The sequence below is a fragment of the Prionailurus viverrinus genome, unplaced genomic scaffold, assembly GCF_022837055.1.
Source record: "Prionailurus viverrinus isolate Anna unplaced genomic scaffold, UM_Priviv_1.0 scaffold_49, whole genome shotgun sequence".
NCBI classification, from domain to species: domain Eukaryota; kingdom Metazoa; phylum Chordata; class Mammalia; order Carnivora; family Felidae; genus Prionailurus; species Prionailurus viverrinus.
Genome location: NW_025927612.1, coordinates 1967625 through 1990664, shown reverse-complemented (window position 1 = coordinate 1990664; position 23040 = coordinate 1967625). Strand labels below are relative to the sequence as shown.

General features: G+C 44.9%; 1 protein-coding gene across 3 annotated transcripts in view; it reads left to right on the top strand.

Annotated features, from left to right (window-relative positions):
• Window positions 1–1202: 1202 nt before the first annotated feature.
• GAB3 (GRB2 associated binding protein 3) overlaps window positions 1203–23040 on the top strand; it is an 80595-nt gene continuing 58757 nt past the window's right edge. For 2 of the 3 annotated variants that reach the window (XM_047847664.1, XM_047847666.1), the window contains exon 1: window positions 15704–15857. In XM_047847664.1, coding sequence (XP_047703620.1) covers window positions 15756–15857 — 102 coding nt within the window. In that variant the 5' untranslated portion in view covers window positions 15704–15755. Of the gene's footprint in view, window positions 1295–15703; window positions 15858–23040 lie in introns of those variants that run through there. The other variant, XM_047847665.1, reaches the window with a different exon arrangement.

The following is a 23040-nucleotide window of genomic DNA, read 5'->3' as shown; positions in this document are numbered from 1 at the left end:
TGCCTGAGCTAGCAGAGGAATGGCTGTACCCTAGAGATGGCTACAACGAGCAGTGGAACTTTTGGTGTCCTGTTTTACGGAGTGGTTTTCAGTTTGTAGAAGGGTAGCATCATTATTTTGGTGGAAGCAAGTTTGTTGTTTTAGTAGGTTTATTTTGTGAATCTGGATTTCTGGATGTCAATTGGGTTTGGCTTAATATGACACAGGAGTGTGAAATTTGGAAAGCAGGAGGGACTCCAGGGATTGCGCTGGAGGGGAGGGCTAAGTGGGCTCTGAGAGCTGTGAGTTCCGACGGTAGCTGGAGTCCGGCTTTGCACAAGTGATATTGTGTGGGTGACCTTGTAGCCTCTGGCCGCTCGTGCTCCCACACTTCCAATGAGTTTGTGAGCACGTACATCCCTAAATTAAACCAGGTTTCGCTTGAAACACGCATAGCACATTGTTTCCTCCATGAATCCCTGAGTGGTAATAGAAGCACAAATGAACGCGTCCATGTGAGACTCATTACTCTCTGGAAGTGTCCCATGTAAGGTAGCAGGCCGAAGAGTGGGTGCGTCTGTGTTGGCAAAGTGCGTCAACCTTATCTGGTGATCCTTAGTTGCGTGGGCTTTGTCCTGTTTCCCATTTTAGTCGCAAGCACCACTGAGGCAGGCCCATTTGTCCCGGTGCTGGTGCTCATGCCTTGAGGTCGTGCGTGCCGAGAGCTCCGCAGAGTTACCGGCGGTGCAGCGGTTCTCAATCAATGTTAGTTCATTGTCGTTATTGCCGAAGGGCGTGTGAATAGCTCCTCGCCGGAATACAATGATGTTTGGGGGAGGGGCGCACGAGAGCCTGGGCTCGGCGCCGGATCGAGGGCAGCGGGGAGGTCGAGGGGAGGGGTGGGGAGCCCCGGCTTTCCTTCCTGAGCCGGCTCCCCACCCCCCACCCTCGCAGGTGCGGGGCCCGGGCCCCTGGCTGCCATCGCCCCGGTGTGGGGGCCGGGGGAGGCCGCGCGCTCGCTCCAAGGGGGCTCCCTCCACCCCCGACCCGGCCGGCCGCCCGTCGCGCCGTCAGGGCCGCGGGCGGTGGCGCCGTCCCCTCCCCCCCGGGGGCGGGGGTCGCGGCGGGGGCTCGGGGCGGCGCCGGGGCGGGCGGGGACGCTGGGCCCGCCCCGCAGGCATCCCCGGCCCGACTTCCTCCTGCCGCGGCGACCCAGCTGGAGGAAGCGGCAGCGGCGGCCACGATGAGCGCGGGCGACGCCGTGTGCACGGGCTGGCTCGTCAAGTCGCCCCCCGAGAGGAAGCTGCAGCGCTACGTGAGTGGGGGGCCCCCGGGCCGGGCTGGCTCGCACGTCGAGCCCGGGGACCCGCGGGACCGGGAGCGGGGAGGCCGGGACGCGGCCCCGCGGTGTCCCCACGCGCCTTCCGGGGCGCGCTGTCGCGGGGCCGTCGGCGGACGCCCCGCTTCTGGAGCCTTCCGCGGTGGCGCTCCTGGGTGTCTCGGGGTCACCTCCCGGCTCTCTACGCTGACACTGCGCTTTCCGAGGAGCGGCAGGAACCCGGACTTGGGCTGATGTGTAAAATGCGGGGCGCTAGGGACGGCGCCCCTTCCTACCCGTCGCGTCGGCAGCGACACGTGCCGCCCACCGCCCAAAGGTCACGGGCTCTGTCAGCGCCCCGGGGACAAGGTCCTGGAACGTTTGGGCCCGGAGACCTGACGGCGGTCGCGCCTACTTCGGCCGGTAGGAAGCGGCGGCTCGGCCCGCGGGGTTGCGCGTCCCGAGCCATCGGGGCCTCCCGGTGCACCACGTCCGCCACTCCCAGCTTCCCCGCCGCCGCCCAGCTCCGTGGGAGGGACGCGGTGGCCCACCCCAAATGACGCGGTCCCTCACCGCCATCCTCGGCTCCGCCACACATGTCACCTTTGGTTTTCTTCCCACGTTTACGAGGCGCCTACCGTGTGCCACTGGAGGACGACGGATTATAAAATAATTTAATCATGAGTGAATACTTCCACAGTGGGTGATAGGACATTTATCTGAACATAAAGTTATTTCGGGCGACTTTCCCCATTGACACTGAACTAGACAGGGGGACTCTTACCGGTCTTGTGAAAGTGTTTGTTATTGGTTCTGCAGAGCAACGTTTAAAAAATTGTTTTTAAGATTTACGCGTTTGTTTCATATCTTTGTAATTTTGTCAAGATTTTTCTAAAGTAATCTGTGCCCCCAATCTTAGGCTCAACCTTACAATGCCACGTTCAAGAGTGACATGCCCTACCACCAGAGCCATCCAGGTGCCCCTCTAAGGAGCAACATTTTACAAGGAGTGTTACTATACTTAGCATGTAGGTATCAGGCATCTATACATACCCAGAATTTTCAGGTTAACTACCAGGGTGCCCTTTCATTATTCTTTTTGGGTCCCCTATTCAATAAACACAGGCTCCACTGTTTCTCAGACTGCAAGTCATTCACCTGTTTCCCTAACAGTGAACCTACTTTGAAAACTCATTAGCACTCGAAGGAGACATGAAAACCTACTCCCTGAGCCCCGGATGGGCAGGTGATGGTTTGTCAGAAAGTCGTACTTACAAACCCAACTACAGGTGCCTTTCCTTGAGAGCCTTTGGCATGTGACACACGGGCGTGTGATGTTTGAAAGGCTCACTAGGTATTTTCAGAGCAGCTCTCACTCTCGTGATGGTTTGTGATGATTCACAAAGATAGTACACCTCGAAGGCAAACTTTATGGAAGATTTTTTTCTAGTCTTGTTTTGCAGCGTGTCCTGACCAGACCGGCTTACAAAAGGTTATTAGCATTTCATCAATTTCAGAAAAGCGTGGGTGTATATACCTCACACCGAACTTGGTTCATTCTTTTTGGCTGTAACGAACGTGTGGCCAGCGTGGACTTTGCACAGTTTATAGGTGTGTGGGGCATCTGATGATGGGACGCTGAAGCAGGAGACCTAAGACACAAGAGTACCTAGACGTCATCTTCCCAACACTCCACGACATAAACCCTAACCTTTTACCTGATGGCTTCTGAAGTTTTTCGGAGGCTCATTCTCTTTTAGATAGACTGCTGTTTTGTTGAAAGGCCGCCTGAAAGCCCATGTCTGCTGATCCCTAGCTTCCGCAAGAATCCTTTGTTGCCACTAGATGGCGATCATGTGTCAATTCCACGGGGCCATACGGAGCTATTCTTCCCGGCCAGCTTTAATTCCCATTTTGTCAGGAATAGTGATTCTTTACCTCGCTCCAGCGCCAACTTGGAATCAAGACCCGTGTCGCAGGGCTAGAGAGAGAAAAAAGACTGATCCCTGTTTCTGACAAGTACGCACTCTAACATTTGTAACACGGTTTAGTGGCACAGCCAGGGCAGTGACTCAGTTCTTTGCCCCGCTAAGGCCAATGCGTAACACTCCGTTAATGTTTGTTAAATTACACATGCAAGTTGAGTCTATTTTTATCACTGCTCTTTTTTAATTTTTTTTAACGTTTATTTATTTTTGAGACAGGGAGAGACAGAGCATGAACAGGGAGGGTCAGAGAGAGGCAGACACAGAATCTGAAGCAGGCTCCAGGCTCTGAGCTGTCAGCACAGAGCCCGACACGGGGATAGAACTCACGGACTGCGAGATCATGACCTGAGCCGAAGTCGGACGCCCAACCAACTGAGCCACCCAGGCGCCCCTTTATCACTGATCTTTTAAAAGATAATTGACTCTTCTTTCATGTTTTTTTCTTACAAAAATATAGGAATATATTCTTGTAAAAATTCAAACAATCTAGGAATAAATAGAATAAAAAGTGAAAGACCACCTCTCTCTGAACCCCTCCTCATTCTGCTCCCCTCCGTAGGGATAACAATTGTTAGCAGTTCAGTGAATATCATTCCATAAACATTTTTTTCAGAACGTATCATTTTATTTTTGCACAAATGAGATCATACTATACAAATTATCCTGCAATTTACTGTTTTCACAGTTCTGGACATCTTTCCAGATTAGTACATATAAATTTACTTCATCCTTTAAACCACTCCATAATATTTCTCATAATAGATATAACATAGTTTAACAGCTCTTCTTTTGATGGAAATTTCTCTTATATTCTCAATTTTATTTTATTTTTTAAATTTAATGTTTATTTACTTATTTTGAGAGAGAGACACTACAAGCAGGTAAGGGACAGAGGGAGGGGGGAGAGAGAGAATCCCAAGCAGGCTCCACACTGTTAGTACAGAGCTGGACACGGGGCTGGAACTCAAACCATAAGATCAGGACCTGACCCCAAATCAAGACTCGGATGCTTAACCCACTGAGCCACCCAGGTGCCCCGTATATTCTCAAGTTTAAAGAATGTTGTAATGACAATGATAATGAATTATAATAATTCACATTTATTGAATGGCTTGTATGTAGCATGCGTTCAGCTGAGGACTTCCCTTGTATGATCACATTTAGTTTTGTAAACTGTGCTAAAACCCAAGTACCCCTGGATGCAAGGTCTTTGTGAGATCTATAATTTCCATATGTTTTCTATCCATCTATAGTCGTGTCATTCTCTCTGTAGTATCTTTGTGGAACAAGGATTTTAAACTTTTGATCACATTCCATTTATCGGTTTTTCTGTTAAGGATTGTGCTTTTAGTGTCTAAGAACTCTTCAGCTAGCCCTGGGTCCTGAAAATGTTCTCTTTTTTTTTCCTGAAAGTTACACAATTTTATAGTTTATAAACTACAGTTTTTCACAACTTTCTGAAAAATCAATTGGTTGTGTTTATGTAGGTCTATTACTGTGTTCTCCAGTCTGTTACGTTGATTTGTTTCTTCATCTTTGCGCAAATACTATGCCGTTTTGATGACAGTAGTTTTATAATAATTTTTGAAATCAGGAAGTTTTAGCTTTCCGACTCTTTCTTTTCACAGTTGATTTGGCTATTCTAGGTCCTTTGCCTTTCCGTATCCATTTCAGAATTAGTTTGTCAGTTGATTTCTGCATATCAACCTCGCTAAACTCACCTATTTAGTTCCAGTAGTCTTGTTTGCAGTTAGTACCTGTGGCACTGTCAGTGTTGCATAGAGATGATGAGAGCAGACATCCTTGACTTTTTCCTGATCCTGGGGGAAAAGCCCTTGGTCTTCTTCACCTTTTAAGTACGGTAGCTGTAGGCAACTACAAGAAGCCTCTGACCAAGTTGGGAAGTTCCCTTGTGTTGCCAGTTTGCTGAGACTTTTTTTTACGAATTGGATTTTGTTAAATCCCTTTTCTGCATCTACAAAAACAATAATATACTTTTCTTTTTTTGTCTGTTACTAGGGTGAGTTATTCTGATGATTGATTTTTGCATGTTGAGCCAGCCTGGAACTCCTGGGATAAACTTCACTTGGTTGGAATACATTATTCTCTTCATATGTTGCTGGATTTAATTTGCTTCTATTTTGCTGAGGAGATTTGTGTCTTTGTCCATGAGAGGTATTGTTCTGCAAGTTTCCTTTTTTGTGTTGTCTTTGTCTGGCTTTGATATTAGCGCAATTCTGGCTTCAGAAAATGATTTGGGAAGTGTTCCCCACCCTCACACTTCTAATTTTCTGAAAGATATTGTATAGTATTGCTATTCCTTTTTCCTTAATTTTTTTGGTAAAACTCACCAGTGAAACCATCTGAGCTTGGACTTTGCTTTGTGGGACGCTTATGTTTTGTTTCTTTGTTTTATTTTTGTTTTCAATTTTGTTTCTTTGCTTCATTTTTTTTTTTTTTTTTTTTTTTTTTTTTTTTTTTTTTTTTTTTTTTTTTTTTTAAATTTTTTTTTTTTTCCAACGTTTATTTATTTTTGGGACAGAGAGAGACAGAGCATGAACGGGGGAGGGGCAGAGAGAGAGGGAGACACAGAATCGGAAACAGGCTCCAGGCTCTGAGCCATCAGCCCAGAGCCCGACGCGGGGCTCGAACTCCCGGACCGCGAGATCGTGACCTGGCTGAAGTCGGACGCTCAACCGACTGCGCCACCCAGGCGCCCCATGCTTCATTTTTTTTTTTATGAGAGAGAGAGAGGCTGAGCTGGGGAGAGGGACAGAGGGGGAGAGAGAGAGAGAGAGAATGAATCTTAAGTAGGCTTCATGCTCAGCACCGAGGCCAACATGGGGCCCAATCCCACCACCCTGGGATCATGACCTGATCAAAATCAAAAGTCAGATGCTCAATAGACTGAGCCACCCAAGCGCTCCCTTTTTTTCTATTTTCTTAAGGTGGAAGCTTAAATTACTAATTTGAGATCTTTCTTATTTTCTAATATAAGAGTTTAATATATTTCCTTCTAAGCACTGATTCAGGTGCATTTCACAGAATTTGATATGTTGCGTTTTCATTTATTTAAACATATTATTTAAAACTCTTCTGAGATTTCCTCTTTGACCCAAGGGTTGTTTAGAAGTCTTTGTTTAATTTCCAAATATTGGAGGATTTTCTACATATCTTTCTGTTATTAATTTCTAGTAAGTTCCATCATGATCTAAGAATAAACTCCGTATGAGTTCTAGTCTTTCAAATTTGTTGTTTACATCATGGCCCACAGTATAGTTTTATTTGGTGAGTATTGCACATGCACTTGGAGAAAGCACATGTTCTCTTGTTGGGCAGTGTGTTCTCTAAATGCTCCTTAGGTCAGGTTGGTGGATATTGTTCAGTTCTTCTCTATCCTTCCCGCTTTTCTACTTACTTTCACTGTCAAGTACTGAGAGAGGAGTGTGAAAGTTTCTATCTGTAATTATGGATTTGCCCATTTCTCCTTCCACTTCTGTTTGCTTTTGCATCATGTATTTGGGGTTTTTCAAGTGTGTTTATTCGGGGCGCCTGGGTGACTCAATCAGCTGAGCTTCTGACTCTTAATTTCTGCTCAGGTCATGATCCCAGGGTCATGGGATAGAGCCCTGCGTTGGGCTCCATGCTGAGTGTGGAGCCTGCTTGGGATTCTCATTCTCTCTCTCTCTCTCTCTCTCTCTGTCTCTGTCTCTGTCTCTCTCTCCCCTGCTCACCCACTCTCCCCTGCACAACCATTCTCTCTCTAAAATAACATTTTTAAAAATTAAAAAAAAAAACTTTGGGGTGCCTGGGTAGCTCAGTTGTTCAGCATCTGACTTCGGCTCAAGTCATGATGTCATGGTTTGTGAGTTCAAGTCCCACAGCGGGTGACCTGAGCCCCATTTCAGGTGAGCTCGAGCCCTGCTTTGGGTGAGCCCCGCTTCGGGTGAGCCCTGCTTCTCTCTCTCTGTCTCTTTCTCTGCCCTTCATGGGATTCTCTGTCTCTACCCCTCCCCTTGATCACTTGTGCCTCCTCCCCTCAAAAAAAAAATACTTTATTTATTTTTGAGAGAGAGAGAGAGAGAGAGTATGAGTGGGAGACAGGCAGAGAGATAGGGAGAGAGAATCCCAAGCAGGCTCCATGCTGTTAACTGACGCAGGGCTTGACCCCACGAACTGGGAGATCATGACCTGAGCTGAAACCAAGAGTCGGGCGCTTAACTGACTGAGCCACCCAGGTGCCCCAACTTCATGTATTTTGATGTTATGTTGTTAGTTGAATACATTTAGAATTATTATGTTTTCTTGGACAATAGACCCGTTTGTCATTATTTAATGTTTTTATCTTAGATGCCATTTCTTCTTCCGAAGTATACTTTTTCTTTCTTTTCTTGAAGTCTACTTTTTCTTATATAAATGTAAGTACCCCTGCTTTATTTTGATATGTGCTTGCATATTATATCTTCTTCCTTTTACTTATTTATTCACTTACTTATTTTTAAGTAATCTTTGTATCCAACGTGGGGCTTGAACTCATGACCCCAAGACCAAGATTGCATGCTCTGCTGACTAAGCCAGCCAGGTGCCCTTGTGTCTTTATATTTAACATGAGTTCCTTTTCCACAGCATATAGCTGGATCTTGCTTTCTTTATACGATAGTACCCTCTTCATTTTAATCGGTATATTTAGTTTATTCACATAAAATGTGATTATGGAACTTTTGGGAATAAAATCTGCCATCTTAGTAGCTGTTTTCCATTTGTTCTATTCTTTGTTTCTTTTGTCTTTTGTTTGTACCTTCTCTTGGGTTAATTAAGCCTTTTTTATTTTTCACTTTTATCTCAATGATTAACTTGACAGTGATAAGTTTTTAATTTTTACTAGTTGTCCTAAGGTGTAAAATATACATCCTTAATTAATTGGAGTCTTCATTTAAATAATAATACACCATTTCATGAATAGTGTAAGGACTTTATAACAGTATATTTCCCATTCTGACTTTATATTCTTTGTGCTATGGTTGTTATGCATCTCACTTTTTTATAGGATGTTTCTTCTATTTAATTCAGTGATTTATTTATTAATTGATTTTTTAACTTAAATTCAACTTAGTAAACACATAGTGTAGTATTGGTTTCAGGAGTAGAACCCAGTGATTCATCACTTACATACAACACCCAGTGCTCATCCCAACAGGTGCCCTCCTAATGTCCATCACCCAGTTAGTCCATCCCTCCCACCCACCTCCCCCTCCAGCAACCCTGTTTGTTCTCTGTATTTAAGAGTGTCTTATGGTTTGCCTCCCTCTCAGTTTCTCTCTTTTAAACTTTTTTTAAGTTCATTTTTTATTTATTTTGAGAGAGAGGGAGAAAGTGAGCGAGTGGGGGAGGCGAGAGAGAGAGGGAGAGAGGATCCCAAGCAGGTGCCACACCATCAGCGTTAACTTCAGATTATCTGGCATGCATGGTATCCATAAGCAAAGGTGGTCTCTACCGTGCGCTCAGCAGCTCTGATCAGCGTGATGTCATTAATGTGGTGGATATTAGGACATGTCACTAGTGTGATGATCTGTGAGGCCTCAGGGAAATCACAGTCTCCACGAACCAGATTATGGCAGAGAGTAGCAGACTTCTCATAGCTTTGAGGCATCATGATAAAGATGAGCTGTGTGTGCCGATCCTTGCGAGCTGGCGTAGGGACGAAAGCATTTGCCGGAGCAGTAGCCGCATACCAGACGCCAGGGCCGTGCCGACTTGACCGAGAGAGGAGACCGTGTACAAGGACAGCTGCAGTGGGAACATGTGTACAAGGACAGCTGCGATGGGCAGGTGTGTACAGGGGCAGCAGCAGTGGGCACATGTGTACAAGGGCAGCTGCAGCAGGCATGCGTGTACAAGGGCAGGTGCAGCGGGCACGTGTGTACAAGGGCAGCTGGAATCGGCACCGACAGTAGGGTAGGTGTGCGATAGCTCATTCTGAGGTAGGTGGGACACACGTGTCAGCCACGGTGTGCTAGGGGTCACCTCCCTGCGTCTTTGAAGTGTGTGTTGGTGGCTCATGTCTGCAGTTCCTCTGAGCACGAGGCCTTCCTCCTGAATGACCGTGGTGGCGTGAGTGTGGCGGGTGCCGATGGGCCTTGCCCTTCCTCCTACGGGAGGCCTTGCTCCGCGACCCGAAGGCTGCCGCGGGGGTTTGACCAGCCGTCAGGGAGGTGTGTTCCGATTACACATTGAGGAACTGGAGAAACGGCCGTGAGCTCACCCACTCTGAGGTTGAGCTGGGTCAGGACGCCATCGGTCACCCGACTTTCCTACAATATGCTTTCTAGACACATGGGAGATGGCTGAGAGAAGACGCCACGTGTGGGCCCCCACTACATCTTCCCTGCTCCCTGTGCCTTTTACGTAACAGAAAGGAACCTCTACCGTGGCAGTTCCATCGTAGGCAACATTTACTCCCTGTTTCAGTCAGGCAGACCATTAGAACGCTCACATTAGATCTAGAAGCTCTGGTAAGCACACCCGTGTCAATGCGTTTAGCTCGATGCAGTATTCTAGTCTGTCTTGCCTGGCCCACTTTCCTTAGTGCCACACATTCCACTGGTTTTTAAAGGCAGCTTTATTTTTTTTTTTTTTAATTTTTTTAAATTTTTTTTATTAAAAAAAAATTTTTTTTTCAACATTTATTTATTTTTGGGACAGAGAGAGACAGAGCATGAACAGGGGAGAGGCAGAGAGAGAGGGAGACACAGAATCGGAAACAGGCTCCAGGCTCTGAGCCGTCAGCCCAGAGCCTGACGCGGGGCTCGAACTCACAGACCGCGAGATCATAACCTGAGCCGAAGTTGGCCGCTTAACCGACTGCGCCACCCAGGCGCCCCTAAAGGCAGCTTTATTGAGGTGCGTACACACACACACACACACACACGCACGCACACACACTATAGGATTCACCCATTGTAAGTGTGCGGCTGGATGACTTCTAGTAAATCTGTCGTTGTGCAACCACTGTGCAACCAGTCCAGCTCTGAACAATTTCTATCCCCTCAGAGAATTTCCTGGGCCTGTTTGCAGTCAATCCTCACTCCCATCTCCAGCCCCAGGCGGTGAGAGATCTGCTCTCTGTCTCTACAGATGTGCCTTTTCTGAGCATTTCATAGAAAAGGAATCACGCAGTGTGTGCTCTTTTGTGTTTGCCTTCTTTCCCTCAGCAGTGGCCACACGACAGCCAGCTCTCTTTCTGAAACGCGCTTGAGGCAGAACCTCAGGTTGGATTTGAGACCTTTCTTATTTTCTTTGCTGTTGTTGTTGTTGAACTGTAGTTGGCACAATGTTACATTAATTTCAGGCGTACAACGGTGACTCCACAAGTGTATACATTACGCTGTGCTCACAAGCACAGCTACCATGTGTCGCCATACAGTGCTGTCACAATACCACTGTCTATCTTCCCTAGGCTGCGCCTTTTAGTCCCTGACTTCCTTGCTTCGGAACTAGAAGCCTGGATCTCCCACTCCCTTTCCCCCGTTTGGCCCTTCCCGCCCATCCCCTCCTCTGGCAACCAGCAGATTGTGCTCTGTATTTATGGTTCAGTCTCTGCTTTTTTGTGTGTTTACTTATTTCTTTTAGTTTATAGATTCCACGTATAAGTGGAATCATAGAGTATTCGTCTTTCTCTGTTGACCTGTTTCACTTAGCATAATTGGTCCATCCATGTTGTTGCAAATAGCAAGATGTCATCTTTTTTTAGGGCTGCATCCATTTGTTTACCAACAGACGCTAAGGTTTCCATAGTGCTGCAGTGAACACACAGGTTCATATATCTTTTCAAATTGCTGTTTTCATTTTTTTCAGATAAATACCCACATGTAGAGTTGCTGGATTGTGTGGTAGTTTTGTCTGTGTGTGTGTGGGGGGGCTCTATTTCTAATTTTTCATGGAAACACCCATGTTGTTTTCCTCAGTGCCTGCACCTCATTTTTTAAAGTAGACATTCACGGGGCACCTGGGTGGCTCAGTCGATTAAGCATCTTACTTTGGCTCAGGTCATGATCTCACGGTTTGTGGGTTCGAGCCCTGCATTGGGCTCTGTGCTGACCGCTCAAAGCCTGGAGCCTGCTGCAGATTCTGTGTCTCCCTGTCTCTCTGTCCCTCCCCCACTCATGCTTGCTCTCTCTCTCTCTCTCTCTCTCTCTCTCTCAAGAATAAATAAATGTTAAAATTGAAAAAAAAAGAATATATTAAAAAAATAAAGTAGACATTCACTGCTATGAATTTTCCCCTTGGCACCACTTTAGTGGCATTCTAGAAATTGGGCTATGTTGCATTTTTATTTGTATTCACTTCAAGATATTTTCTAGTTTCTCTTGTTCTTTCTTCTGTGACCTGTGTGTTTAATATCTAAATATATTCCTCATTTTGACATATAATTTCATTGTGGTTAGAAAACATACTTTTTTATATTTCAGTCCTTGTAAATTTGTTGAGACTTAATATATGGTTTATCTTGGTACATGTTCTGTGTGCATTTGAAAAGAATGTGCATTTTATTGTTGGGTGGAGTATTCTATTAACATCAATTAGGTCAAGTTGGTTGATGGTGTTGCTGAGTTCTCTCTCTACCCTTGTTAATTCTCTATCTTCTTGTTTTACCAATGATTGAAAGGGGTGTTGAAATCTCACACTATAATTGTGGGTTTGTCTATTTCTCTTTGAGGTTTTAACAGTTTTGCCTCATATTTTGAAGTTTTGTTATGATTTGCATACACATTTAGGATTGTTATTTTATCTTGACGAATTAACCCCTCTATCATGATGAAAGTACCTTATTTATTCTCGGTACTATTCTTTGCTCTGAATTCTACTTTGTAGTTCAAGGTCATTGTAAGGGTTTATTTCCTAGGACCACTTCTGGTAGTGAACACCATCAGTCAGGCTGCAGACAGGAAAACAGAAGCTATGCTAGGTATTTGACAGATGATTCAATATAGGGTATGGTTTACACAGGTATAGAAGGCTACAAGGTCACAGATAATCCAGATATTAGTAATTACAGAAAGTAGTTGCTATTGAAAGAACTCGGGCATAAAGGTGAAGTTTGGCACGGCCAGAACCTAGGGGCTTAAATAAGGAGGGGTACCTGTAGCCATGCATCTATTGCTGTGACTTCTTTTTTTATTACTATTTCTTTAATGTTTAGTCACTTTTGACAGAGACAGAATGTGAGCAGGGGAAGGGCAGAGAGAGAGACACACACAGAATCCGAAGCAGGCGCCAGGCTCTGAGCTGTCAGCACAGAGCCCGACACGGGGCTTGAACCCATGAGCCATGAGATCATGACCTGAGCTGAAGTCAGAAGCTTAACCGACTGAGCCACCCAGGCGCCCCAACTGCCTTGATGAAGAGGGTGCTGCCGCAGTTAGTGCTGATGCCTCAGAGGCACTCTCCAGATACGTCCCAACCTTGCTCTGACACTTCCTATCTTTCTGTTCTTTCTGAGAGACTCTCTCAGCTCAAGCTTGTACCTCGTTGATTTATGGACAAGTTGTAAACTTTCTACTGTTCAGCCCATTGATCGGTAGTCATGTTTTTAATTTCTGCGACTTTTGTTTTCACGTCAGCTCTTGCATTTTTTCTTTATATCTTGTGAGAATTTTGTGTAGCATATGTATTACATCCTGGCTTCGTCCCTCACATCCATACTGGTATTTAGGGGAACAGGTTTCTAGAAAGAGGAAACAGAAAGTGCAAAGGCCCTGAGGCAGGATATATTTGCCATATTTGAAGAAGAGCTTTTTGAATTCAGTTCCATATTCTTCAAATGCTTGGTGATTCCTTGTTGTCTGCTCATGTCAGTATTTGAGGGTCTAGATCAATAGTTCTCAACGGAGGCGAGCTTTTTTCCCCTGTGGTAAGGATGCCATCTTTAGCAGAAAATAGAAAGTTAAGTTTGCATTTCAGATGATAAAAACAAGTATATATACATGTATGTATATATATATATACACACACACATATATATACACGCATATATACATATATACTTGTATATATATATTTTAGTGTAAATATGTCAACCCTATCCCCAGGAGACATTTGGCAGTGTCTGGAGGCATTTTTGTTGTTAGAACTAGTGGGGAGGGCGTGACTGGCTTCTAGAGGGTAGAGGCCAGGGAGGCTGCACAGGGCAATGATGACCACAAAGAATTTGGCCCCAAATGTCAGTAGCACCAAGAGTGAGAAAGTCTGTTGCAGACTGAACAGTGAGTGTCTTCAGCTGAGATGAGAATCCTGTTGACAAGTATCTGTTTGAATTGTAGGAATCTGTTTCTTGTTGTTACACTGAAGAGGAAGGCTGGGTGCCTGGGTCTATCTTCCAGGGTGCAGGCTCTGAGAGCGAGTGGAAGTGTCTGCATTTAGGGTCATCACCAAGGGGGCTCGCTGCCAGGAGTCCCATCCACCCTGGGGCTTGATGACCTCCGCTCTCTGATGACCTCAACAAAATGAAGATTCCCCGTTCGATTCAGTTTTTCTGGTCAGGGTGGAAGGGACCTTCCTTGCGACTTTCTACATCCTAGGTAGAAACGGAAACCCTTTCTATTTCTTTTCTGAATTTAATCAACTCTTGTTTTATTACTTTATTTCTTCTTGGTGTGTTTATTCATTTCTGTTCTTAGCTTTTGGCGTTTGGATGATCTCAGCCTCTGCGTTATATTTAGGAGATGTGTTGAAAGTTTCAGATTTACGTGGTCATCATTACCTTGGCTGGTTTCATTTTTATTTAACTTTTAATTTCCCTAGTTCAATTGATATCTATATTAATGTACGCTGAAGGTATGATTTTATTTTACAAAGTTAACAACTGACCCGACACCATTTGTTGTGTCATCTTTCCTCTGTAAATGCCTTCTGGCTTCTTTTTTAAAGTAAGCTCTCCACCCAATGTGAGGCTTGAACTCACAACCCCAAGATCAAGAGTGGCATGCCCCACTGACGGAGCCAGCTGGGTGCCCCTATCCATAGCTTCTTGCTTTGTTCTCAGAGAGTACAGTTTTAAGGAGTATGTGCACATGATTGAAAATCAAAGCATATTAAAGTCAGTTTCCATCCTTCTGCTTTGTCCCAGCCGCTTGGTTTCTGCCTCCAGCTGCTTCCTTCCAGATGTATATTCCATATGTATTCAGACATATTTTTTGCATAAATGGTAGCATTTTATTCACCATGTTTATAGCCCCCTTTCTTAACAATATGTTTTGGGGATTGTTCCCTTTCAGCACATGTAGATATTTCTCCTTGTTTTTAACAGCTTCATATTTCACTGCAGGGAGGTACCCGTGGTAGACTTTTTCTTGGTTTTAGTCTCCTGCTACTGTTCACAGTGCTGCAGCAAATATCTGTGTACATCAGTCTTTGTGGTCAGGTGCGATTATGCTTGTGAAAAAAAAAACTCTTAGAAGTGGAGCTGCTGAGTCAAAGTGTATGCAAATATAAACTGCCACTAGATATCAGATTATTGTCCTCAATGGCGATGCCACTTGTCACACCCAGCAACTGGGCATGAAAGTGCTGGTCCCTTTGAGACTCCTCAAATGTAGTGTGTTAGGAAATGTTTCCATCTTTGCAAAGTCAAGAGTTGATAAGTGGCATTTTGTTTAAATTGAATTTCTTTAAAAAAAATGTTTTTTGAGAGAGAGAGACAGGGAGCACAAGCAGGGGAGGGGCAGAGAGGGAGAGAGAATCCCAAGCAGACTCCACACTGTCGGTGCAGAGCCCAATGTGGGGCTCAATCCCATGAACTGTGAGATCATGATCTGATCCGAAATCGAGAGTGGGACACTTAACCGACTGAACCACCCAGGCGCCCCTTAATTGAATTTCTTGATCAGTGAGGTTGTGTATCTTACATATGTAAAAGCCACTTGTACTTCTGTTTCTATAACGTGATCTTAAATGCAGCGTAAATCTTAGATACTTAGTTGGGTCTGTTTGGGGGCAGTTTTGTTCAGTTGATCTTCCTGTCTTCATTACACTTTTAAACTGTTATTGAACAGATAATATGTTTACGTGTTTCAAAAATGAAAAGTATATTTAAAACACACTTAACCTTGAAGTAAACATTTTTATTAGTTTTTCTCCTTCATCCTTCCAGTATTTTTTTTAATGTTTATTTTTGAGAGAGAGTGGGGGTGGGGCAGAGAGAGAGGAGTTCAGAGGATCCAAAGCAGGCTCTGTGCTGACAGCGGAGAGCTTGTCGCAGGGCTGGAACCCACGAATTGCAAGATCATGACCTGAGCCAAAGTTGGACACTTAACCGATTGAGCCTCCTGGGCGTCCCCTTCCAGTATTTCTTTATATAAATACAAGGAAATCATTTATTTGTTTTTTTCATTCTTCCCTTTTTTTTACACAAAGGGTAGCTTACTCTGTATACCATTCTGCATCTCAGTCTGTTGACTTAAGAAGACATCCAGATGGCCAACAGCCACATGAAAATATGCTCAACATCACTCATCACCAAGGAAATTCAAATCAAAACCACCACAATGCGAAGTCACTTCACACATTTTAAGATGGTTAGTACCAAATAGACAAGAGATAACAAATGCTGGGGAGGATGCAGAGAAAGGGGAACCCCTGTGCACTGTTGGTGGGAGTGCAAACTGGTGCAGCCGCTTTGGAAAACATACGGAGGTTCCTTAAAAAACTAACCCTATGACCCAGCAATTTTATCTCTGGGAAGATATCCAAAGGAAACAAAAACACCAGCTCAAAACCATATCTGCACCCACGTGTTCATTGCAACATTATTTACAATGGCCAAGACACGGAGGCAACCTAAGTGATATTGGTGGATGAATGGGTAAAAAATGTGGTATATATAGGCAATGGAATATTATTCGGCCATAAAAAAGGAAATCCTGCTGTTTGCAACAACACGGCTCAACCTTGAAGGCATTGTGCTAAATGAAATAAGTCAGAATAAAGACAACTACTATTTGAGCTCACTTATGTGTGGAATATAAAAACAAAAACCCCTGAACTCAGAGATACAGAGAAACACAGAGGCTGGGGGTGGGGTGGGTGAAATGGGTAAAGCTTGGTCAAAAGGTACAAATTTCCAGGTATACAATAAATAAATCCTGAAGATAAAATGTACCACATCGTGGCTAGTCAGTAACAAAATTGTATGTTTCAAAGCGGCTAACATCTTAACAGGTCTCAAAAAATGTTATTTTATAATTCTCTCCACATCAGTGACCGGGAGTCTTCACTGTTTTTAACAATTTTTTAAAAGTTTGATTTATTAAGTAATGTCTACTCCCAACGTAGGACTTAAACTCATAACCCTGAGATCAAGAGTCACACGCTGCGCTGACTGAGCCAGCCCAGGCGCCCTGGCGTTCGCTGTATAATATTCTGTCATGTGGCTATAGCACATTTATTTAACCAGTTCCTTCTTTTGCACACCGGGCTTGCTTTTACTCTTATCGCAACCATTGCCGTGACTAGGAAAACGTTGTGTATGCGGCATTTTGTACTTGTACAGGTACGTCGATAGTGTTCCCAGAGCTGGGATTGCTGGGTCTGTGAAACTATACATTTAGTCAATATTACCAAATGTCCAATTTTGCAGTCCTACTAACAAAGTAAAATAGTGCCTCGCCAACAGAATGTGTTGTCCAGCTGTGGGACTTTTGCCATCTGATCGGTGAAAACCTGCATTTCTGTGTGGTTTTAGTTCAGAGGGAGGCTGAATATTTTCTTGAGACCTGTGCGCTCTTCCTCCACTGTTGGTCTTTTAGTCCCAATTTCAGGGGTGACAAGTCCTTTGTGAGAAAAGCCATGCGTAATTTCCCCCGGTTTGTCATTTGTATTTTGATTTTGCTTATGTAATTTGTATATGTGTGCAAAAAAATCCCATCTAGTAAAACGTGTTGATATTTTCTATACAGCTGCCCCAACATCACTTATTAAAAACGTCACCTGTATCCCACGGATTTGAGAGGCTGACCTTCCTCATCCTGGAGGAAACTCCTGTGTTTATTTCTGGCCTTTCTGTTCTCTTCATTGGTCTGTCCGTGCGCCATTATTATACTGTTTTCATTATAGAGGTTTGTTATTTAGTGTGTTCCTGGCTGTGTTAGAATCAGCTTGCTTAGTTTCAAAAGAAAACCGGTTATTTTGGGGGAAGGGGTTATGTTCGATTTCAAAAGGAACTTTTTAAAAAAATTTTTTTTTAACGTTTATTTATTTTTGAGACAGAGAGAGACAGAGCATGAACGGGGGAGGGTCAGAGAGAGGGAGACACAGAATCCGAAACAGGCTTCAGGCTCTGAGCTGTCAGCATAGAGCCCGATGCGGGGCTCGAACCCATGAATCGCGAGACCATGATCTGAGCTGAAGTCGGACACCCAATCTACTGAGCCACCCAGGTGCCCCCATATCAAGTGTTTTTAACACACACACGCACACACATGGAAACTTGGAGGCGATGGTTTCATGAATGTTTGCATAAGTTCAAACTCCTCAAACTGTACATAATAATTATGTGCGGTTCTTTGTGAATTGTGCTTCAATAAAGCTGTGGGTTTTTTTTTTTTTTTTATTGAGGCAATGGCTTTGAGGCTAGGAGAATGTTTTTTTCATGCTAGTCACACTTTCCACTGAGTCCTGTACTCCTGTTTTTTTTTTTCCCCATCAAAAATCATTGTTAAAAAAAATCATTGTTGGGGCGCCTGGGTGGCGCAGTCGGTTAAGCGTCCGACTTCAGCCAGGTCACGATCTCGCGGTCTGTGAGTTCGAGCCCCGCGTCGGGCTCTGGGCTGATGGCTCAGAGCCTGGAGCCTGTTTCTGATTCTGTTGTCTCCCTCTCTCTCTGCCCCTCCCCCGTTCATGCTCTGTCTCTCTCTGTCCCAAAAATAAATAAACGTTGAAAAAAAAAAATTAAAAAAAAAATCATTGTTAAATTTTATTAAAAAATTTTCCAGCATTTCTAGTGATGATTATATGATTTTTTTTCATTAAATCTACCAAAGCAATGAATTCTATTAATAGATTATGTAATATTGAACCATCCTTATATTTCTGGAATAAACCCCAGCTGGACAGGGTGTTTTTCTTTTTGTGTTGCTGGATTATGCATCTATTTTCTATTGAATTTTTATATAAATATTCAGATGTGAAATTGGTCTTTGGCCTTAAATTTGGCTTTATTTATTTCTGTAAAATCTTTACTGGCTTTTGACATAAATGTTATATACTTGGATCATACAAAATTTGGAATTTTGTCATATTCTAGAATTAAAAATTTTTTTTATCTGTATTTATTTTTGGGAGAGAGACAGAGACAGATAGAGTATGAGTGGGAGAGGGGCAGAGAGAGAGGGAGACCTAGAATCCAAAGCAGGCTCCAGGCTCTGAGCTGTCAGCACAGAGCCCGATTCGGGCTCAGACTCCCGAACCGTGAGATCATGACCTGAGCTGAAGTTAGATGCTTAACCGACTGAGTCACTCAGGCGCTCCTAGAATTTGTTTAAGTAGGCTCCACAGCCATCGTTGGGCTTGAAATCACGACTCCAGGATCAAGAGCCACATGCTGTACACAGTGGGCCAACCAGGCGCCCCATGTTCTAGAATATTTTAAGTAGAGTTGGAATTAACAGCACTTTTAAATTTTGGCAGAATTCCCCTCTAAACTATATCTGCTGCTTTTTTGGTGTGTTTAGATCTTTGTCAACTGTCTACTTCTTTTATGGATTGATCTGTTTAGTCTGTATCTCCCCAAGTCGGTTTTATAAATTCTGCTCTTCCTGGAAAAGTATCTGTTTCAGTCTGGCTATCAAATTCATATAATTTTACAAAATAGTTCTTATAATTTTTAAGTTTGTTTTTTTTTTACCCTTTCCAGAGGTATTTTTTCTTTGTCATTGTGAATTTCTGCTCTAGCCCCTTTTTCCTTGTTGGTTAGGTTAGCTCACGGCTTTTCTAGTTTATGGATTTTTATTTTTGTTTATTCTTTTTTTGATTATTAGTTTTGATTCTACTTTTTACTTTTTCTGACTCTTTAATTTCTCCTTTTTTTATCGACTAATTCCTTCCTTCAACTCTGGTGTGTTAGAGATGGGGAAAGCCAGACTGACCACACTGTCCATATAGATGTTGTAGCACTGCGAGTTTTAATTTGCAATCAACAGAAGCCGAGCTGACTAATGTAAGCAGAAAAGGATCTTATCAAGCCGATATTGGGTAGCTCACAGAAATGTTGAAAGGGCTGGAGAACCAGCTTTGAGGTTAAACAGCCAGGAAGAAACACCCCAAACCACAACTCAGAACTAGTTCTGGTGAGAAGTCCGCTGCCAGCTGCCCGTTACTTCTCTGTCATGTCAGAGAGTGGGCGATGCCACTTCCCTTTAGTATTGTTGTGTGTCCGCGAGCTAGGCATGACACTGTGAAGTGCATTGTCACCAACACATTCTAAATAAAATAGTATGGAAAAGAAAGAGGAAAGGAAGAAAATTACTGAAATGTCATAGCAAAGCCAAGCATGTGAATGGTTAATACAGTCCGTGATTCCTGTGCCCCTTTTGCTCAACCGATCAGGGCTTCTCCACCTGGTGAGGTGACCTAAGCCTTCATTCCTGAGGATCCTGACCCCTTGGTGGTACCACCAGTGTGTTTTGGCGGTTGGGAGATTAGGGTACTCAGAATCATCCAAGTGCCCTCAGATGTCTCTATTCCAATGATCAGGTTCCCACTCTTTCTACGTGTGTTTGTGTGTATGCATGTATGTATATATGTGTGTGTATATATGTGTATGTATGTGTGTATATGTGTGTATGTACATATGTAAGTAATGTCTCCACCCAACGTGGGGCTGGAACTCACAACCCCAAGATCAAGAGTCGCACACTTCACCGACCGAGCCAGCCAGTCACCCACCACCCCCGCTCCCCCCCCCCCCCCGCCCCCAACCCCTTCCCAGACTTTCTTAAGCGTGCTCTTGATTTCCCATATAAGACCTGGTGGAATAATTTGGCATCTTGTGGTAGTAAACTCTGAGGTTTGTTTCGAGTTGTCTCAGCCCGTGGGTGTAAGACAGAACAGATTCTTTTAGGCCTGTCATAGAGAGCCTAGTTTTTCAACCAGGTTTTGGGCCAAGAGTTCAGGTCATGGAGTTTGGCATCCCTTTTCTTTAAGACGTCCAGCGCCTTGGGAAGTAAATGCCTGTCTTGGAGTCCTAGAGTGTGTCGTGCCCTTTACTGCGATTGTGTGGCTTTGAACGCTGAGCTCCCTCTCCCCACCCCACCCCAGAAAACCCTGATCTTCAGTAGGCAATTCATGTCAGGTCACACAAGGGTTATTCAGGTGGCCCCAAACTGTCAATGTTGACGCCAAACTGTCAGGAAAGACTTATCAGAGTCTGTGCTCTAGCTGGAAGGGAGACTGGAAAAGAAAGGGTACTAATAGGAGTGCAGCCGAAGGGGAAAATAGGAGAACGATTTTAGAGAAATAAGCAACGAAACTTGTTGACTGCTTAACTAACTAAAAGGTATATGAGACGGTTTGGAGCCTGCTGCGGATTCTCTGTCTCCCTCTCTCTCCCTGTCCTTCCCCTCCCCCCTCAAAATAAATCCATGAAAACTTCAGAAAAAAGGTACGTGAGAGAGGGGGAATAATGTTGAGAAGGGTGATTGGCAACCCCAGAGACAACACAGCCGTCACTGTGAACTAGATCTGAAGGGATATTGATGGCCACCCACTTAAATGCTGGCCACACTTTCACCAGTCATGTGTTATCTGGAGACATACAGTGACAGGAAACCGGTTGCATAACATGCTTTGCAAATAACCGTGTGACAGCTGTGACTGTGAGAGTCCGGCTCACAGAACACGTGTCATTCTCCACCACCCAGAAGCCCTGCACACGTGTCTTCTCTGTGTGGCCGGTCTACGCAGCCCTTCCCTCTGCGCTCGCACACCTTCCGACGGAGCCCTTCCGAAGCGCCAAGAGGGCTGAGGCTGCAGACCTAGGGTGTCGGGGCAGGATGATCACTTCTCATCTGGACCCCGGCCTCCGGACAAGGCCGCTGGAGATGCCACGAGCTTTGTTCTGGCAGCCGCACCACGCTGTTGACTCACCCCCAGCTTCCTCTGTGGCTCTGTGAGGCTGTCTTCTCTCCGGTCTGTTCTTGTGCCATTGCTGCTCTGCTTTTCCCTGGTTCTTGTTTCTACAAGTGCAGTCCACACACATACTGTATTTGTTTCAGGTGCACCATGTCACGGGTCCACGTTTTCCTGTGGCCAGACGCTCACCACAATGAGTCTAGTTCCCATCTGTCACCAGATGAGGTCACGCATTTGTTTCTTGTGATGAAAGCTTTTAAGATTTACTTTCTCAGTGACTTTTAAACGTGTGACACAGTATGATTGGCTCTAGTCACCATTGAGGTACGTCACAGCCCCACAGCTAGTGTTGTTTCCCTTAAGCCCAGGAACCAGACTGATACTTAGTACGGCTAAATTTCATCTTATTTCTCTCCAGCTGGTCCTTCCTGTCAGTCTGGGAAGATCCTAGTTTGGGGGCGAGTCCTCGTGGCCAGCACACTCGGGGTCGGCCACATGGTGTTGGAGGTGACTGTGGGACATGCACAAATGGGGTGGATCTGTGCAGAGCTCAGGGACGCTCTCTGGGGCACAGGTAGTAAGTGGTTGAAATCGGGGAGTTGGAGGAGATCATTCAAAGAGAGCGTGATGAGTTAGAAGGAAAGGGGCTTGGGGTGGGACTTTGGGGGGATAGGAGGGGGAGGTGCCGTGAAGCCAGGGGAGCTGAGAGCTGGGCTGTTGCAGGGGGAGCGCCGGACAGATGAGGAAGGGACCGGGGGCACAGGACAAGGCAGATGGAGACGGACAGCTGCTTCATCACCGAAACCAGCCGCAGTGGAGAACGCCAAACTGGGGCTTCCTGCTCTTTCTGGTGACGCCGACTCGGAACATTCCTAAGGTGCTTGAGGAAGAAGTGGACAGCAGAAGCGTGGTGGTAAAGGACAAGAGGATGAGGTCGAGTTGAAAGCAAAGGGAAAATTCCCCCAATTCTGATATTTGGCTCTTTTCAAATTGGAAGCTGGCAGTTTGCACCACCACCATGTGTAAGACGCACCTGCCTCTAGGTCGTAACAGTCAGCACTCCGACATGTTATTTTCTGAGAGACCAGTGTAATGAATCCGTTCCCCATCTCAGAACAAGTGTGTGTGTCTTTTTTTTAAGTTTACCTGTCTGTTTACTTTTAAGTAATCTCTACCATCAATGTGGGGCTCGAATTCACATTGCCCGAGATCAAGAGTCGCACACTTTTCCTACCGAGTTGTCTTTTTGTGACTGCAGCAGTTGCCGATACTTAATGCCTCAAGCGATGACTTCACTAAGGAATATAAAGCATAATACATATTCTATTTCTCTCACTTTTTTTGGAGACTTGATAAATACATGTTGCCAATGACTATTTGACCCTGTGGGCCTCAGCTTCTGACAGCCATCATCTACAAGTCCTGTTGGGGGATTGCTCTTGCCTTAAGGGACAGCTCTCGGCCTGTGCTGGGACCGAGCTCGAACTGTCCAGGAGTTGGCATAGCGCACTCCTCCTACCAGGTGCAGTGAGCTGGGCTGGAGCCCGGGCAGTGAAGACAGAGTAGATGAGGTCAGAGAGGTGATGGGAGGGGTGGGGGACTCAAGCAGGGCCTTTGGCTTGTCCCCTGAGT